Below are 18,144 nucleotides of genomic sequence, written 5' to 3'. Positions count from 1 at the left end.
GGAAAGGCCTCACATTAAGCTGTTACTGAACAGGAGAGAAAGTGATTACTGTCGATTATAGAAAAGTCAAGTATAATTCAGTATTATAATCCATAGATAATATTTGTAATTCAAGAATTCAATTCGCAAATAATCACTGTGCACTAACCACACAGATTGGGCCCTCACATTGTTTTAGAGTCAAATAGATGAGTGTGCTCTTGGTCAAACACATACGAGCTGTATAATGCTGGACAAGTAACACTCACTGGAAGTGGGAATAAGAATAGCAGCATATCCTAGAGTTACTGTGAGGACTAGATAGAAAGTATACAGGAATCATCTATCAGTGCCTGACACACAGCAAGGACACAAACAGCACTTCTGAAATCTCTGAAAAAGAAAGGGTTTATTAAGGACAGAAAAAGTGGAGTTTAAGCTGGGCCTACCTAGATTGTCTAATCTTACAGAGGGTGTGGTATAAGGGAAGATCATGCCAGGCTTCACGAGCAAATGTACAGAAGAGTAAATCTAGAGGGACCAACCCGGGTCTAGATCACAGAAGGCCTTAAAAGCCACGACAGAAACTTCACACTATTCCACAGGTGACTGGAAGTCTCAGTGTCTCTCTATTATGAGAGTGTAAATAACATGATTAGAACTACATTTTAGCAAACACCTCTAATGGAGGCAAGGAAATAAAGTAAGTAAATACAATAATATTTAACATAACAAGGGTTGCAGGGCTGATGTGTGGGAGTGGAAATGAAATGAGAAATGGACCTCACAGATAACAGGCACACACACACATTTTCTGCATTCTCACTAATTTTAACAGCACTTCCATAACCACCATCAGCAAGGCACTTAAAGTTCTTTGTTACTGAATTCTATCTTTAATTATTAATAACTTCACTGCTACTTTTCCTACACTATGTGATTACTAAATTCATTATTGACTATTTACTTCAACCTTTATAAAAACCTTAGACATGGGTATATCGTGTGATACAGCCATCTAGGCTGTACCAACATAATGCCAAATAAACAGGTTAAGAAAAATTACCAATAAAACTGTTTCCCAAATTATAAGGAAGGGGAGAGAGAAAAGATAGTATTTTAAAAATAATTTAGAATCCAGAATGCCAGGAAGTTTCATAGACTTAAAACACACAAGACTTTCACGTAGGTAATACCTATCAAATCTCAATTATGTTGGCACATTTTGTTTTTTTTAAAACTGCTGGCTGGTCTTTGTAAATTGTATCATCATCAATTTGTATTTGTGACTTTGTTAATAAAAGAAAAACATCTCTAATTTCTCGTAACAGCTTTCATCTGATATGATTTTTAACAGTCACTGGACACTTCCTACCTGCCAGGTGCTATGGGTTATCTCACTTATGTGATACACATATCATCATCAGTATCCTTCAACAAATGACATAAAGTTAGAGACAAAAAAGTCCACAGTAACCAATCATACAGCTTCCGGTCTTGACTCCAATGAGTGTCCATGGAAGGACATTTCCCTGTGTTTTGCCAATCTAACTCTGAAGGTGTCTTAGCGTAATCCTCTAAAAATAACCAATAAATCTAACATAATCATAACTGTAATCCTAAAATAAATTCTTTTTTTGGGAGAGAAATGAATAAATAAAGTAATTTAAAATTCAAATAGAAAAAAAAACTGCCTGAGATTAAGGTATTAAAAACTACAGCACAATTCTATGAAAAATAATAATTAAAAAACCTCTTGAGGGTGGCGCCTGTGGCTCAAAGGAGTAGGGCGCCAGCCCCATATACCGGAGGTGGTGGGTTCAATCCCGGCCCCAGCCAAAAAGTGCAAAGAAAAAAAAAAAAAAACCTCTTGATACCACATAGTTAGAATAATGGTTTCAGCAACCCAGAAGTGTGGCTGTGCATACTCCTAGACAGAAATAGCAGTTATGGGAGTTGGGGGAGTGGGATAGTGAGGAAGAAAGAAGGGGAGCTAAGCAGAAGTAAAGAGACAAAGGATTGTAGCAAATGGAAAAATATCCAAGTAAAGTTTTGTAAAAGTAGAACATCAAACTGAAGTACAAACTAAATATGCATACAGACATAAAACAGAAGCTAACATCAACAACTAAATTATATATGTGATTTAATAAAGAAACAGAGAACATTTCTACATTGAATTTTAGAGGTTTTTAAAAAGTTTAGAGAAGGATGAAAGGGGAGCAGGAGTGGAAGAGCAAGGAAAAGGAGCAGTTACAGAGAAGAGAGACTGCTAGATCCATGAACACGCAGTTGGGACAGTGATTTGGGAATTCCTATTGAGCTGGACATAAACATTCTTTACGTACAAAAAGAACTCACAGAGAAGATTTAAGTACAATTATTTCTTTTAAGTCAAATATACTTAAATTTATTGGGTAAGTATCTAAAGATAATACATACAAAAGAGAATAAGGTACTTAGTGGGTTATTAAATATCCCTCATATGCATTTTCAGACACATCAACACATATTAGGTGAATATTTATACACTGTTACAATACTTTAATGTCAAAAGCTTCTTTGCTTAAGATATTTTTGTAAACACCAAATTTTAAGGATTATGATTATACTTCTAATTGAAAGGATTATACTTCCAATTTTAAGGATTATGATTATACTTCTAATATTTTAAAGTCATTTTTCAGATATATAATCAATTCCTAAAGTAATCAAAAATACGTTATTTGTTGTCTGTTGTTTTTCAGACAATGTTAATTGCAAAAGTACAATAGTTCCATATTGTCCCTAAAGGTAACCAGTTTTTAACACTGTATTAAAAAGCTCTGTACATACATAGTTAAATAGGCTTAAAAGATACTATTATCATTAACTTGTAGGAGAAACTATTAAAGTATTAATTTTAAAGAACATAATTCTATAACTCACCTTCTGTAGCCAAATTGAGACACAAGGTTTGTGAAAAAAGTGGTGACAGGGCAGCTCTGTTGCTATATCATCTTTAATATACTCGCTGCAACAGATTGGACAGCACTGCTCCTGACCAATAGCTGAAACCAACAATTTAGATCTATTAATCACACAAAGTCCAACTTAAAAAAACTGAAAATCAACATATACTCATGGATCCCTATGAAAGACAAACAAACCAAACTTAGATCATTTAACTGGAAAACATGGTTCTGTCTAATAGATGACAATTTAGAATTTAGTAAATGTTGCTTTTGTAGAAAAGCTGACTAGGGAATATTTGTCTCAGCCTATTACTTAATAAATTAAAATACTTGTCTACCAGTCAAAAGTTTATCAGCATCTGGTTTCTACAGAAAATGTAATAAAAATCTCTGATAGTCACTTTCATCTTCTAGGTACACTGATAATACACTTAAATATACAAAGTATCTTTCAACATCTGAAGCCAACTTTGCCTTACCAGTGTGATCTTCAAGAACAAGGGTCTCTGGAAGACCATCAATGCTTTCTTTACTGGCTGGTGGATTGGCCACCTCAACATCTACTGCTAGAGATTCTAAATGTGCCAGGGCAGTCTGAAAAGAAAAGTTAAAATATTTTGTTAGAAAATACTTTCAAACAGTAATAGAAAACGATTTCTTAAACTATCTGCCAAAGTTATATCACCACTATTTTCTTCCTGTTTGGTTTGCTTCATTTGCTCCTTGTGCCCCTTTCCAAAGGAACTACCACAATCACCTTCAAACTAAAACAACAAACACACAAACACAGCCCAACTTTTCACAAAACAAAAATAATTTCTTTTTTTTTAAATTAAATTATAGCTGTGTACATTAATGTAATCACAGGGTACAGTATGGTGTTTTCATATACAATTTGAAATACTCTCATCAAACTGGTTAACATAAGTTTCATGTCATTTTCTTAGTATTGAGTTAAGACATTCATACTCTGCTTTTAGAAAGATTCCCTTGTACCCTTGTAAGATAAACCATAGAGATGACCCCACCAATCACCCTCCACCCATTCATCCCCCTCCCCTCCCCTCTCCCTACCCCCTTCTCCATAGTCTAAGGCTATAATTAGGTTATAGCTTTCCTATGAAAGGTATAAATTAGTTTCCATGTGTCCCAATAATCATCTATTTGCCTATCATATTTGTATTTTCTGAGAAGGGGTTAAATACTTCCAACTATGAGCTCTTGTGTGGGGTCAACAGTACAAAAGAAAGTAAACACTTTAGAGAGGACCAAGTCATTGAAGATAAGATGTGACTAAGGTGACTAGATGTTGAAGGTGTGGAGGCAAATAGTGTGCTTCCAAATGGCAATGTCTACTACTGGTACAGACTCAGCATATTCACGCTGCCAGTTCACAAATATGACTAGGTTCTCCGGGCTGTGAACTTCACTTAGGGCTCCAAATGCCTATACAAAATGACTGTTCTAAATAAGACAGAAAGAACATTATGTATGAGTCACCCTCATCCTTTCTGACTCCAGTTAGATTAGTATAGCAGGTGGGACTTTTGTCTTTTTGCCTGCCACCTGTACAATGATATACTCTTGGTGCACAGACTGCTTCCTTGGCCTGGTGCTTTCAATTTATCCTTTAAATCTTATCAGTTCCTCTGGGACTGGGTAAGTCTGTTTCTTCCATGAAGCCTATGTCAGTGGCCTCAGATTATACTAGTTCTTCCTTCTGAACTGCTATTGTACTCAAATAATTATCATATAATTTAATAATTACTTGTTGGTATTATACCCTAATTGCAGAATCATAAGACAGAGCTGTGAAAGACCTTAATTTTAATCTACTTTAGGAGAAAAAAGTAGAAGCAGATTTGACAACTCTAAAAACCAGGACCCCTCTGCTGGTGGGAAAGCAAAACAGTACAACTGCTATGTAAACATAATGGCAATTCTTAAAAAATACATAAAAAAACAAAATTATATAGTAATCCAACCATTCTACCCCAGAGTATGTACCCCAAAGAACTGAAAGCACGGACTCAAACAGGGGTCTGTGCATCCACATTCACTGCAGTATTATTCACAAGAATAAATCAAAAGATAGTAGCAAACCAAGTGTTCCTTGATAGATGAATGCATAAACAAATGTGGTATGTGTATATATACATAGTAGAATATTGTTCAGCCTCGAAAAAAAAGAAATTCTAACACATGCTACAACACCAATGAACCTTGAAAACATCACATTAGGACCAATTTGAAGATGGCTGACCAGACACCAGCTGACAGATTGTCTCACAAAGAAAAAAAAATTTTAGATGAAAAACAAACAATCATGGATCGGATGCAATTCCAAGAGAAAGTGCCAGGAACCTATAAGAGATTCTGAAGGAAGATGTTGCAAAGTCGAACAAAGAGCAAGATATCAGCAGAGAACAACCCCAAGAGGCTTGGGGTCCAGTGAAAAGGGTAGGTGAGGAGTTTGTTTCTCCCTCCCCCACATCTTTGGCAGTGAGCAGGCTCCCAAACTGCTAGATAGCCTTTCTACTCTCAGAAGCCCCAAAGCCATTACTGCCAGTGAATTGGGAGCTTCTTGGATAAAGCACCAGCCTGCCAGCCCCACTGGGATGGTTTTGTCACCACAGACCTGAGCTAAGATGGCAGGGGCCGTATTGCTTCTCCAACCACTGTGTGCCTTTGTCCTCCTCAGGGAGCTGTAGCCCCGTTTCATCTTATTCATTCTCACACAAACATTACTCAGCCCAGCCTGTAATGAGGGAGGCATAAGGGGCTGGTGGGTCCTGCATGACCCCCAGAGCCTGGACATTCCAGGTGGGTTGCCTTCCAGAGATGGTGACAGAGACAGTCAAGAGTATAATCTTTCCTCCATCCAGAGTATTTTCCTCCCCTCTCCCACTCTTTGCTGCTGAGAGAGATGACTGAGCCAGGGCTCTCAGGAGCTGCTGCTTACCCCTGGGCTGCACACAGGGGCTTTCACAGAGAGAGGGGCTCAAACCTTTCCTCTTAAAGACCTGAAGAAGACTATTAGGTGCTTGAACTTTAACATCCCTGCTCACTGGCCCTCCCTGGTGCTGCCTACCCAACTACTCTATCAGAGCAAGAACAGAGTGAACCTCAAAGCAGAGGGACATCCCACCTGCTTCAGCACCACGTAGGCAACTCAGGACCAGGATGCTTCTCCCTGGCACAATGAGGAATTGGTCTTCGGGAACCTGGGGTCAGGCCCATAGGCCAGATCCCATAATTAGGACTTGATCACGTTGATCAAGGACACAGATGGGAGATTTGTGAATTAATCTCAGAAAGTGAGGAAGCCTGCATGAGTAGAATTGAAACCCGAGTGCAGCATGGGTCCCAGATACAGCACACTCACGAAGAAGCCCTCCCCTCACAGGAAGGCCATCCTCTCAGCCCAAGGTGAAATCCTGGATAAGAAAGCTCCCAGCCTACGGTGCCATCCTGAGGGAGCTTAACTAGTTTGAGCTCCATAAGCTGGCAGATGGTGGAGGAGACATGGCACAGGGAAGGGGGGAAAAAGTGAAACTCACTTTTAAAGCCAGATATGAATTGCAGATGCCTTGACTTCACAAGCAAGCCTTCTGGCTGTGTGGGGCCACTTCAGCCCCTCCCTTGCAGTTTTCCCCAGAAGCTGGGAGGACTTTTGACCCTATCAAAACAGCTACCTTACCAGGTTTTGTAAAACCTAGGACAATCTCACCCAACCCCACCCTATCCAACTCCCCTACCAATCTCTGTTATGGTGGAGAATAAAGACTCATCTAGAAGTTCCAGGACCCTACCTATCGCCTGGGGCATTGGAGCTAGAGACACTCACAGGTCGCAGAAACAAAATGAACCTTGTTCCTTCTGGCAAGTGCCACCTACTGGTAGGGAGGCCAATTTTGCACAGCCCTTTACAGCATTTACTGACTCAGTCACACAGGGTTGTGGTTGATTCTTATCCAAAGCACCACCTACTGTCTCAGAGATTAAACTGGGTATGCAAATATAATTCACATTGTTAAGGAGACCACAGGGCTGGGGAAAGAGAATAATTGAAAGACTTCCTTTTTTTGTCATCAAAGAGAGATAGGAGATCTTCCTACAAACAACTGGCAATTGAAAATTCCACCAAACTAAGGATATCTACAAACAAGACATCTATACATCTATTTAGAACCTAGATAGCTATCCAAGAACCCATAAGAAAAGCCAAAGGTTTTTACCCAACATATGCTACTCCTTTGAAAAGGGGGGCTAGGGAAAGCCCCATTTATACAAAAGAAAATTGAAAAATAAGAAGTCACAGCAGCCCCAGAATTAAAAAAAAAAAAAAACAGCAAAAGAACTACCAAAGTATTAAAAAAAACACAAGGAAATACCAGCTTTCCAGCAAAGAACACCAACCAAAATGAAAACACTGAAATGAAAGATAAAGAGTTCCAAAATGGATCGTAAGGAAAATCAATGAAATTCAAGAGAAAATGAAAAAACAGAAAGCAAAAGATTTAGAAAAACAAAAAATTTAATGAAGAGATCAGCATACTTAAGAAAATATAAAACATAGCAAAAAATTTTAAGAATAGACTAGACCAGGCAGAAGAAAGACTATCGAAGGTTAAAGACAACTATTTTGAATTAAGAGGAATTAACAAATCTAAAAGAAAAATGGGATTATGTAAAATGGCCTAATACAAAAATCATAGGCATCCTTCAGGGTAAAGACGAAAACACACAAGGGCTGGAAAACCTATTTGAGGGAATGACTGAGGAAAATTTCCCTCGTCTTGCTAGAGATTTAAACATTTAGGTACGAGAACCTCAATGATCACCTAGGAGACTCAATGCAAACAGGCAATGACCAAAACACATAGTCATCAGACTGGCCAAAGTGAACAAAAAAAGAGAAACTTCGGTGAGCTGTGAGGTAAAAATATCAAGTAACTTACAAAGGAAAATTGGTCTAGGCTAAGTGCAGACGTTTCAACATAAACCTTACAAGCCAGAAGGGACTGGGTCCCATCTTCAGTCTTCTTAAAGAACTGCTAGCCCAGAATTTTGTATTCTGCAAAAGTAAGTTTCATATATGAAGGAGAAATAAAGATTTTTCCAAACAAGCAAACACTGAGGGAATTTGTCAAAACCAGACCTAATCTGCAGGACATACTCGAAAGTGTTTATACATGATCAGTATAAAAGACACCTACCCCAAAGTTGAAGCTCAGAGCTCATACAAAACAACAGCATAAAAGATAAAGCAATAAGGTATTTCCCAATAGGATGAATAGAATCAGAATCTCACATATTCTATCAATCAACATAAATGGTCTCAATGTCCCACTGAAGAGACAGGTTGGCTAAACAGATGAAAAAATACGACTCAAGTATCCGCTGTCTCCAGGAAACACATCTAATCCACAAAGACTCATACAGACTAAAGGTGAAGGGATGAAAAAAATATTCCACGTATATCAGATAAAACTGATTCTAAATAAACAATAGTAAAGAAAGACCAAGATGGTCATTATATAATGGTAAAGAGAGCAATTCAACAGGAAGACATGCATCTGACCCAAGAGCACCCACATAGCAAACTCTACTAGATAAGCAAAGAGATAAAAAGCATCAGGGACTTCAACATACCACTGACAGAACTGTACAGATCATCCAAGAAGAAATTAAACACTAGACTTAAACAGAACAATGTGCCTAAGAGACATTTACAGAACATTTTGTAATGATCAAGCTGAGTTGAATTCAAAGACTCAATACCATTTATAATAGCCACAAGGTAAACAAAATATCTAGGAATATGCTTAACGAAGGAAAGACCTCTATAGAGAAAACTATGAAACACTGAGGAAGGAGGAAGAAAATTAATAAAGGATGTAAACAGAAAAACATTTCATATTCATGCACTGGCATAATCAATATTGTTAAAATATCCATACTACCCAAAGTGATTTACAGATTCAATACAATCCCCATTAAAATACCAATGCGTATTTCACAGATTTAGGAAAAAAAATTCTGTGCTTTGTTTAGAACCAGAAAAGAGCCAAAATAGCCAAAGCAGTTAAGATAAAAGAACAAATCAGAAGACTTAACATTACCAGATTTCAAACTATACTGTAAGCCTATAGTAACTAAAACAGCATGGTGTGGGCCAAAAACAGAGACACAGATAAACGGAACAGAACAGAGAACCTAGATATAAAACCATCCACATATAGCTAATTGATCTTTGACACAGCAGACAACAATATACACTGGAAAAGAAGCCCTATCCAATAAATGATGCAAGGAGAACTGGATAGCCAAAACAGAAGAATGAAACAGGATCCATATCTCTCACCACTCACAAAAATTAATTCAAGATGGATGAGAGACTTAAATTTAAGGCATAAAACCATAAGAACTCTAGAAGAAAATGTTGGAAAATTTTTTTAAATAGTCATGTGTGAACAAGATCCCAAAGGCAATCACAGCAATGAAAACAAATAAATGGGACTTGATTATATTAAAAAACTTATACACAGCTGAGGAAATAATCAGCAGAGCTACAAGACAACTTATAGAATTGGAGAAAATATTCACAGGGTATATATCTGATAGAGGTCTGATACAAGAATCCACAAATAACTCAAGCAACTCAGAAAGAAAAAAAAACAACCCATTAAAAAGTAGGCAAAAGTCATAAACAGAAGCTTTTTTACAAATAGACAAACAGCCAATAAACACAAGAAAAAATGCTCAGCATCACAAATCATCAGGGAAATGTAAATTAAGACCACAATGAGATACCATCTTACCCCAGTTGGAATGGATTATTATAAAATGTCTAAAAATAATAAATGCTGGCAGACATGCAGAAAGAAAGGAATGCTCATACAATGTTGAAGGGACTATAAAGCAGTAAAAGCTCTATGGAAAACGATATGGAGATTCCTTAAAGAACTAAAAGTAGACCTACTGTTTGATTCAGCTATCCCATTAATGGGTATTTACCCAAAGGAAAAGAAACCATTTTATCAAAGAGACACCTGTATCCTTATTTTTATTACAGCACAATTTACATTTGTAAAGATGTAGAATCAACCTGGTGTCTATCAAATCATGAATGGATTAACAAAATATGGTATATTTATACTGTGGAGTACTCCTCAGCCATGAAAGATGAATTAAGGCTTTTTTCAACAGTTTGGATGGAACTAGAGACCATTACCCTAAGTGGAAGTATCTAAAAAATGGAAAATCAAATACCGCATGTACTTGCTATTAAGCTGGAACTAACTGATGAACACACGTGTATAGAGGGAAGCAAAACCAGGGCAAATCAAGCGCAGGGAGGGCGCAGGAGGGGATGGGTGAAAACCTACCTACGGGGTACTCTGAACACTATATGGGTAATGGGAACACTTATAGCCACGACTCAAGCATAACGAAAGTGATCCACATAACCAAAAGCATTTGTTCCCCTGGAATGTTTTTAAAATAATGATCATTAATAAAGAAGACGTGTTAAGTAAGATAAGCCAATCACAGATGGATAAATATGGTATACCACTTATATGAGATACCTAAATAGTCAAATTCACAAAGACAGAAAGTAGAATGGGGCTAGAGAGAGAGGATAATGGGAAGTTATTGTTTCCAACAATGTGAATGTACTTAGGAACACTGAATTGCACACTTGAAAATGGCTAAAATAATACATTTTATGTTATATTTTATCATAACAAACAAATGAACAGGTTGGCTTCCACATAGAGAAGTAATTCAGCTAACACTGTGCTCCTTTCAATGGCAAACATAGTATTTTATGTATGTGTGTACACTTAGGCTTCTAGCACAGATATTTCCAAAAAGAATTTGAGATGACTTACAATAGAGGATTACTACTTGGCTTTGGACCAAGACCAAAGCAAAATCAGGACTAAAAAAGGAAAAAGCAAAAACGTTCCTCATAAGTTAATGTAGTTAATAGTACTGAACATCTAATTGGACTCTAGAGTTGCAGAGAAGCACTGAAACAATGTACTAGTAAGTGAATTAATGTCTCTCAGTTCCAAACTCACCTTTCGCTTCTGCTTTGTGAAAATCTAGCCCCCTTAAAATAGTTTCCCTTTGTCAGCTAACATGATCTTTTAAACTTTGTCAGTAGAAGGTGCTGGACATATACTGCAGGAAGAAAGAATATTGCTTTGGGGTTCCCTTGGCTTGCCCCGCAGCATACAAGGCTTCCCTGTGCAAAGGTGGCTTCTTCAATACCAAATTCCTCCAGGGCCTGGCTCCTGAAGCATAGGCAGCTTCTCTAGTGTCTGGCAATTGCAGGGCAAGCTGGCCAGCAACTTGTCCTTGGCACTGGCCATGGGTGGTTTTGTAGCAGAGTGTTTTCAGTTAGTCACCCCTCTGAGAACAGTTTCTTTAGTGCCCCCCAAAGCACACTTTTGCCACATTCCAGAGGGCAGATTTCTAGTAAGTTCTGTCAGCATAATACCATAAATACCCTTCTATGAGCCATGGATATGTCCTCCTGAACAAGGTCTGGATCTTAGCCTGGGGGTGAAGAAGGGTGCTATCTTTCAGCTCTAAAGCTGTTCCTTTAACCTGCTAATCAATCTTATGTTGTTTAGAGTTCACTTTACTTCCTACAGTACAAGCCCTTGGTACTCTAATCCCGTTGTAGTTAGCATTTATATTAAACTTTCCCGATTCAAATTATTGTATTTCTTTTCCTCTTGTGACTGAGCCCAGATAGTAAACTGGTTATTAGGCGTGCTCCCAGGATACATAATTTCAAGAATAGATTTGGGCTTGGTTTGGTTGGGCCTCTGGGCTTAAGCTCAGTGCTGAGCTCCCTGCCAGGGAGAATGGGATGCTATTAATCCATAGCCTATAGTGGTACTACAATTAATTAAGCTATCATGGTGGATGACTTTGATAAAGAAGCAACGGAAATGTGTCTTGGGAGCCCAGATAGCTGTAACACTTGGCCTTACGGCTGTAGTGATTTGACTACAAAAAGTGTGACGTGGGGTAGATTATTTTGAGTGCCCTTGTGCATTTACAGAGAAAATTACAAACTCAGGTCTATTACCTCTCACAACAGAGTATGAGAAGCAGAGAGCATCCATAAAAGCCCTAGAAGAAGCTCCTATTTCTAAAACTCAAACATAAAATCTAATTGTTAGAATGCCTAATTAAAATGAGAAATTGAATTCTAAGACTCATCAAATTTCTCTTGTTCTGACTGGTTAAAGGTAGAATGGGGACATCTGGTTGAACTTGGATGAAACCAACAATCTTGAATCTTCATCATTCTAAGCCTCCTCTTACCCGTGAAAGTAGTTTGTTCTCCACAGACTAGACTTTTTCGCTTAAAAACCCTGTGATCTTACTACTTGCATCTCTTAGTATTTCCATGCTCAACCATAAAGGTGCCAGAAAACTACAAACGCCAAAAAAAAGAAAGAACTGAAGATTCAATACTTTACTAATTTAGGTTTACGTCACTCTACCAAAAGAAGAATCCTAACTAGCTAAGGTCTTGGCTGAAAGCAAGGAAAATATGAAACAGGTCACGGGAGAAGGAAACCATGGTAACAGGACAGTCTCATGACCAAATACAGACACAAGGACTAGTAGCTTCGTATACTTTCTATTTGCTTGTTTTATGTGTATGTTTACTTATACATGTTGAACATTTTACTTTTCTTTCCCCTTCTCATTTCAATTTCATATACTAATTGTTGGAAGTTAATGCAATTTAGCCTTTATATAAAAGAATACTCAGTGTGACTGTGACTAAATTTTGGCGTGATCAGCAGAGCTAGTGATGAATACAATTACTGTTGGGATTACATATGTGCTCATTCTGGGGAAAGAGGAAACAACTCTTCATTTGTAAGAATGAGCTGTTAACCTTGTTAGGGAGAAAACAGTTGTATTTTTGGATGGAAATTCAACATACATAGCAAGGTGGATACGGAAGCCAAGTCATCAAAGGAAGGGACTGCTCCAGTTGGAATCACTACTCCTCAAATCCAAATTCACTATTTTGGTCAGCTCTGTGAAAATCTAGGCCATTTAAATATTTTCCCTCTAACAGCTGGCATGATACTAAACTGTGTTCAGAAAGATGCTGAAGAGACACTGTGGCGGGAAAGGGCTTTGCTTTGGATCGCAGTATGCGTGCTTGACAGGCTTCTGTGACAACTGTGGCTTTCTCCAGCACCAGACTCCTGCACCTTTCTTTAGCAGCCAACTTTTGTGGGCCAGCAGCTTCCCCAAGCAAGTACCCACTTTGGACAGCAGAAGGTTTCCAATTAAACACCTCCCTATGAAGAGCTTTCCCCAGTACTCTAGAGGGCTTATTTCCAGCAATTCCAAGAGACAAGTTTCCAGCAAGCCCTGCCAGCACAGCACCACAGCAACTTCTCTGCCATAAAACAAGCTGCAATTGTGCCATTTCCATCAAGGTCAGCATCTCAACCCTGAAGTGGACTGGGGACTCTTCCTTGGTCATTCTAGCTCAGCCTGGCATGTGGTGGCTATTCTTTCTCTGTTTCCTACATTCTTTTAAAATTGTCTTTATTCCATACCACCCAGTCTCTTGTTACTCTACGGCCCTGTTATAGTTAATAACATCTTATATTAAATTTTCTCATAGGGAGATAGGAAATGGAAGGCAAGATACTGCTATCTATCTCTTTCCTTCTCAAATAATTACAATCACGATCTCCCTATGTAGTACTCAGGATAGAAACTGCTTGTGAGAACTCATCTACGCTACACATAAAGGAAAAAGGGTTACATCTATAGTAACTTTCCTTTGGGGAGGTTATTCCAGGCTATGCTTTGAAATGTATTTGTCTCAATAAGTTCATTATCTCTGATGATTATCTGCAGAGTTGCCATGTTGATAAACCCTGGAATTTCATGTGTAAAAATAATTTATTCCCTTGATACTGACACGTATTTAAGATGATCTGGGATCACTTAAAAGAAATGAGAGTGAAAGAAACCATTTTATAGCCAGTTCTAGGAAAATCTATTAAAAAATATAAAAATCTGCACCTATCTCTAAGCAATACAATATAAAGTACAATCTCTGTAAGACGACCACCTAAGGTGCTGTAATAAACTGGTCAAAGTACAGAAGTGATCAGCATAAGGAAGTTTGCCTACCACATTGATATACACAAGTGGTGCATATCCAGTCTGTGAAAATTAGGTCAACTTAAGGAGGTGGTCAATTATGGAGGTTCTACTGCGTTTTAAAAGTTAGTGCAGAAAGTTAGTGTCAGAAAGACAGCTAAATAGCCTAAATAATCCAACTTGAAATGCATCTAGGTTTGAAGTAGCATAATCCTTTGTCAGCACAAAATTTAGTTTCTAATGAATAAAATACAATTTAGTTTTTAAAAAATTAAGATTTATATTTATAATGAATGAATCAATTTTGAATGATCACAACTGAATCCTGATTTGCTGGATGAATACCACTTGTTGACTGCTGATTTGAATATACCTATGAATATACCACTTACTAAGAACTTACCTCCACACCAGGTATTTTGCTCAAGTTTTTACACAATCTCACAATAACTCATGGGGAGATTTTATTATTCCCATTTTGTAAATGAGTAAGCTAAAGCTTAGACAGGTTACTGAATTATCCAAGGTCACACGTAGCCTATCTAACACAAAAGCCCATGACCATGCTGTTAGTTTCCATGGTATTGCTTTCCTCCTGTCCACATCTCAGTGTAAATGAGGTGCTCTTGTGAGCATGTGAAGACTTTCCCAGAAGTCCATGGGCATGGACAATCTCAAGGGAATCAATTTCAGTTCAATTTCTCAAGTAATCTTTCCTTAAACTGATCTGCATAAGCATGTACTTGCAGTCAAAGTATTATGGTGGTCCTCTGTTCCCACGTTTTATTTATACTCATCTTTCTCCCATTTTGTAAATAAAATATATTTCTTACCTGTTCAGAAAGGCAATTTAAAGTACTGGGGTTAAAGTGAACTCTAATTACTTAATAACAAATCCTTTTAGGGGGCGTCCAATCCCTTAATTTCAACAAAATAGAAGGAGGGTCTAAACAACTTAAGTTAATGCGATTTCTGGCAAGCATCTCAGAACTGAGTACTAATGCTATGATAAACTCCTTTTACCCTACCAATTTATTTATGTGAACAAAGTTTTTTAAGCTTACATTCATAAAATAAAAAACAGAAATAAAATTTCTACTGAAGTGTATCTCACTCTAGGAATAAATAAAATTCAAAGTAACTAGGAAGGTAAAAAAGGCTCTCATTAAGAGACTCATTTCTAGCAAAATTTTATGTTTAATTACTTAATCAAAATTTGCAATAGTTTATCTCTGATCAATTTATTACTCTTAATTGTAACTCAATTTAAACTAATTTTTTTACATAAAAATGTTAAACATTCTGCTTGAAAAGAAATAAAAAGCAAATGATAGTACCTAGATTTATGCTAAAGAAATTCAGATGTCATGCAAAGGGATATGTATTTGTTTAAAATTTGTTTTGCAAATCAGAAAGCTTTAATACCATTATTTCAAAAAGTTAAAGATGTTCAATAATGTGCCCTGTCCTCATTCATATTAAGACATAAATATAAAACAAATGTATATTGGCAATATATTCACCAAAAGCCATTACATGGGAAAAAACATTAGTACTAGAAAAATAACAAAAACTACTTCTAAAAAATGATAGGGCTGCTTGAGAAACAAACAAATAAAGGAAAGCATTTTTTTTTGTTTTTCATTTAAAGGATGTTAGTCTCAAATCCAAAAAGGAAAATCATAAATTATAATTTATTTCAGTTACTGTGTTTATAAATAAATAAATGCACATTAGACATAGAAAAACAGATTTCTGGAAAGATGGAAACACATCAATTCTCTAGGGGTAAAACATTTTAATCAAATTCGAATAAAACAGAGCAGAGCACTAAAATGTGAGGAAGCTGTTACACTGTGAAGGCAGCTGTGTAAAGGCATTATACAGTGGCAGGAGGGAAAGAATAGGTTCAACAGGGGCAGTTCAGCAGAAGGCAGCAGTGCACAGGACGTGAGTCCCCCGACACACAGCTTCCTTGCGTGCCTCTTGTCCTTGTTCACTCTGCTAGTGCCTTTACCTAGCATGGCCTCGCATGACCAATCTCTCTGGATCTTTTTAAGATATCATAGTGAGACTCTGTCTCAAAAAGAAAAAAACAGATGCCCATCAAATGTCACATTCCCTACTAGTAAGAAATAACAAAACAGATTTTCTGCTGAACACTTCTTCATACTGTAAGAAATCATAAACCACTAGTGTAAGAACTGTAACTGTATAATCACTGTGAAACCAGACCCTAGAACTGATATATTCCACTGTGCACTCAAAAGTTATGAACTTTGACAGAAATTAGCAATTCTTTATATGTTTCTGATCCAAATTAGCATGCTATATCTTTATTTTGGCAAGTTAAATTAAATAATCTGGCAAAAGTCTCATGACACTCTTTCTGACTTTTTCTCCGTAATGCCATAGTTTTCTGCTATGGTCACTTGGAGAAAAACATATACTATAAAGAATAACTGAAAGCAATGATCTCTATGAAAATTATACATGTAAAAAAAGTGATGCCAAAGTAGAACAAATATTAAGTGTATTTGTGTGCAAGTATGTGCATGTGCTTGTGTCCATACACAGATGGACAGGACTATCTAATTTATCAATCCAAACTGGACATTCTAATCTCAGAAAATGTAAAGTATTATAATGCTCCTGAAAGTTGTCTTTTATTAATTTTTATTCACTAGTTATTACTGTTCCTCTACTTTAGAAATCACTTTGAAATAGTGATTTAGGGGCGGCGCCTGTGGCTTAAGGAGTGTGGCGCCGGTCCCATATACTGGAGGTGGTGGGTTCAAACCCAGCCCCGGCCAAAAACTGAAAAGAAAAAAAAAAAAAAAAAGGAAATAGTGATTTAAAGAAACACATCTTATAATAAAATCCACTGGTATAGTTGTAGCTCTCAAACTTGATAATACTTGGGCTTTTAATCTTAGGCAAATGTGTTAAAGAACAAGTTTTTCTGTTTCGGTCAAATAATGAAGAGAAACTTAGGCCGCAAAATGCACCACACTTATCATAGTGGTGTACAGGTATGAGGATGAGAGAGCAAATTTCCTGACAACATCAGGCAGGAGGATGGCATGTGGGGGCTATGAGACCAGAAGAAAGGAAGTGAACAGACATTCTCATACAACCACGGATTTTATCCCTCTATCTAGAAATTTTATCTCTATCCTTAGAGAGCTTCAATTCCACTTCACAATAACCTCTATAAACTATTCAGAATCTTATACCTACATATTTCAATAGAGGAAGAAAATATATTTAGTAAATATAAGCAAAACATTATCCACTCTGCAGTAAAAACTTAGAAAAAATTCTGAGGCAAACTAGGAGGACATCAAGTGTAATTTATATACACATACTGCTGACAATCTATTCAGTGAGTGGTGACAATCACTATTCACTATCCGCTGAGAAAATGGATCCCTGTTTAAAATGACAGTTCAAAAATCACAGTTACTAACATACCTCCATAGCCTGGGCTAAGCGTTCTTCTAATGCCATGTAGGTGAGGAACTGAGGATCCACATAAGAAATAGCTTCGGCAACTCCTAGTCCGTCAGCAAAGCCATCAAATAGACTGAAAATAAATAAACAAATAAATGCATACATATAAACTTTGAAATATTTCACATCAACTGCAAACATAATGTACATATTCCAAAATCTAGGAGGAACACAACAGAAAGATACTAAGCACAAGTGGCTAAGATGCCACTCCCTGTTCAATAGGTTACCTGACCCAAACCCTAACCCCCACCCACTGCCCAAAGCTTGCTGAAAAATTCTCTTTTGTGCTTCTAGTTCTAACTGCAGAAACTTCTTAAATATACAATTTGAATATCCCAAATTCAAAACTCCAAAACCAACAATATTCCAAAATCTGAAACACTTTTCACGGCAACATGACATTCAGAGGAAATGCTCACTGGGGCATTTTAGATTTCAGATTTGGAATCATCAACTAGAAGTATAATGCAAATATTCCAAAACCCAGAAAAATTCCAAATCCAAAACACCCAGTGCCAAGCAT

The 18,144-nt window shown here is 37.1% G+C and overlaps 1 protein-coding gene across 2 annotated transcripts in view; it reads right to left on the bottom strand.

Annotated features, from left to right (window-relative positions):
* PJA2 (praja ring finger ubiquitin ligase 2) overlaps positions 1–18,144 on the bottom strand; it is a 74,470-nt gene that overhangs the window by 28,532 nt on the left and 27,794 nt on the right. For both annotated transcript variants that reach the window (XR_001161249.2, XM_003788925.3), the window contains exons 6-8: positions 17,580–17,691; positions 3,413–3,527; positions 2,908–3,029 (exon numbers count right to left, since the gene is read on the bottom strand). Coding sequence is in view for 1 of the 2 variants with exons in the window: in XM_003788925.3 (XP_003788973.1) it covers positions 2,908–3,029; positions 3,413–3,527; positions 17,580–17,691 (349 nt within the window). In the remaining variant the exon portion in view is untranslated. The remainder of the gene's footprint in view (positions 1–2,907; positions 3,030–3,412; positions 3,528–17,579; positions 17,692–18,144) is intronic.

This window comes from Otolemur garnettii, unplaced genomic scaffold (assembly GCF_000181295.1).
Source record: "Otolemur garnettii isolate 467f Iridium unplaced genomic scaffold, OtoGar3 scaffold00030, whole genome shotgun sequence".
NCBI classification, from domain to species: domain Eukaryota; kingdom Metazoa; phylum Chordata; class Mammalia; order Primates; family Galagidae; genus Otolemur; species Otolemur garnettii.
This window is presented reverse-complemented; position numbering and strand designations above follow the sequence as displayed.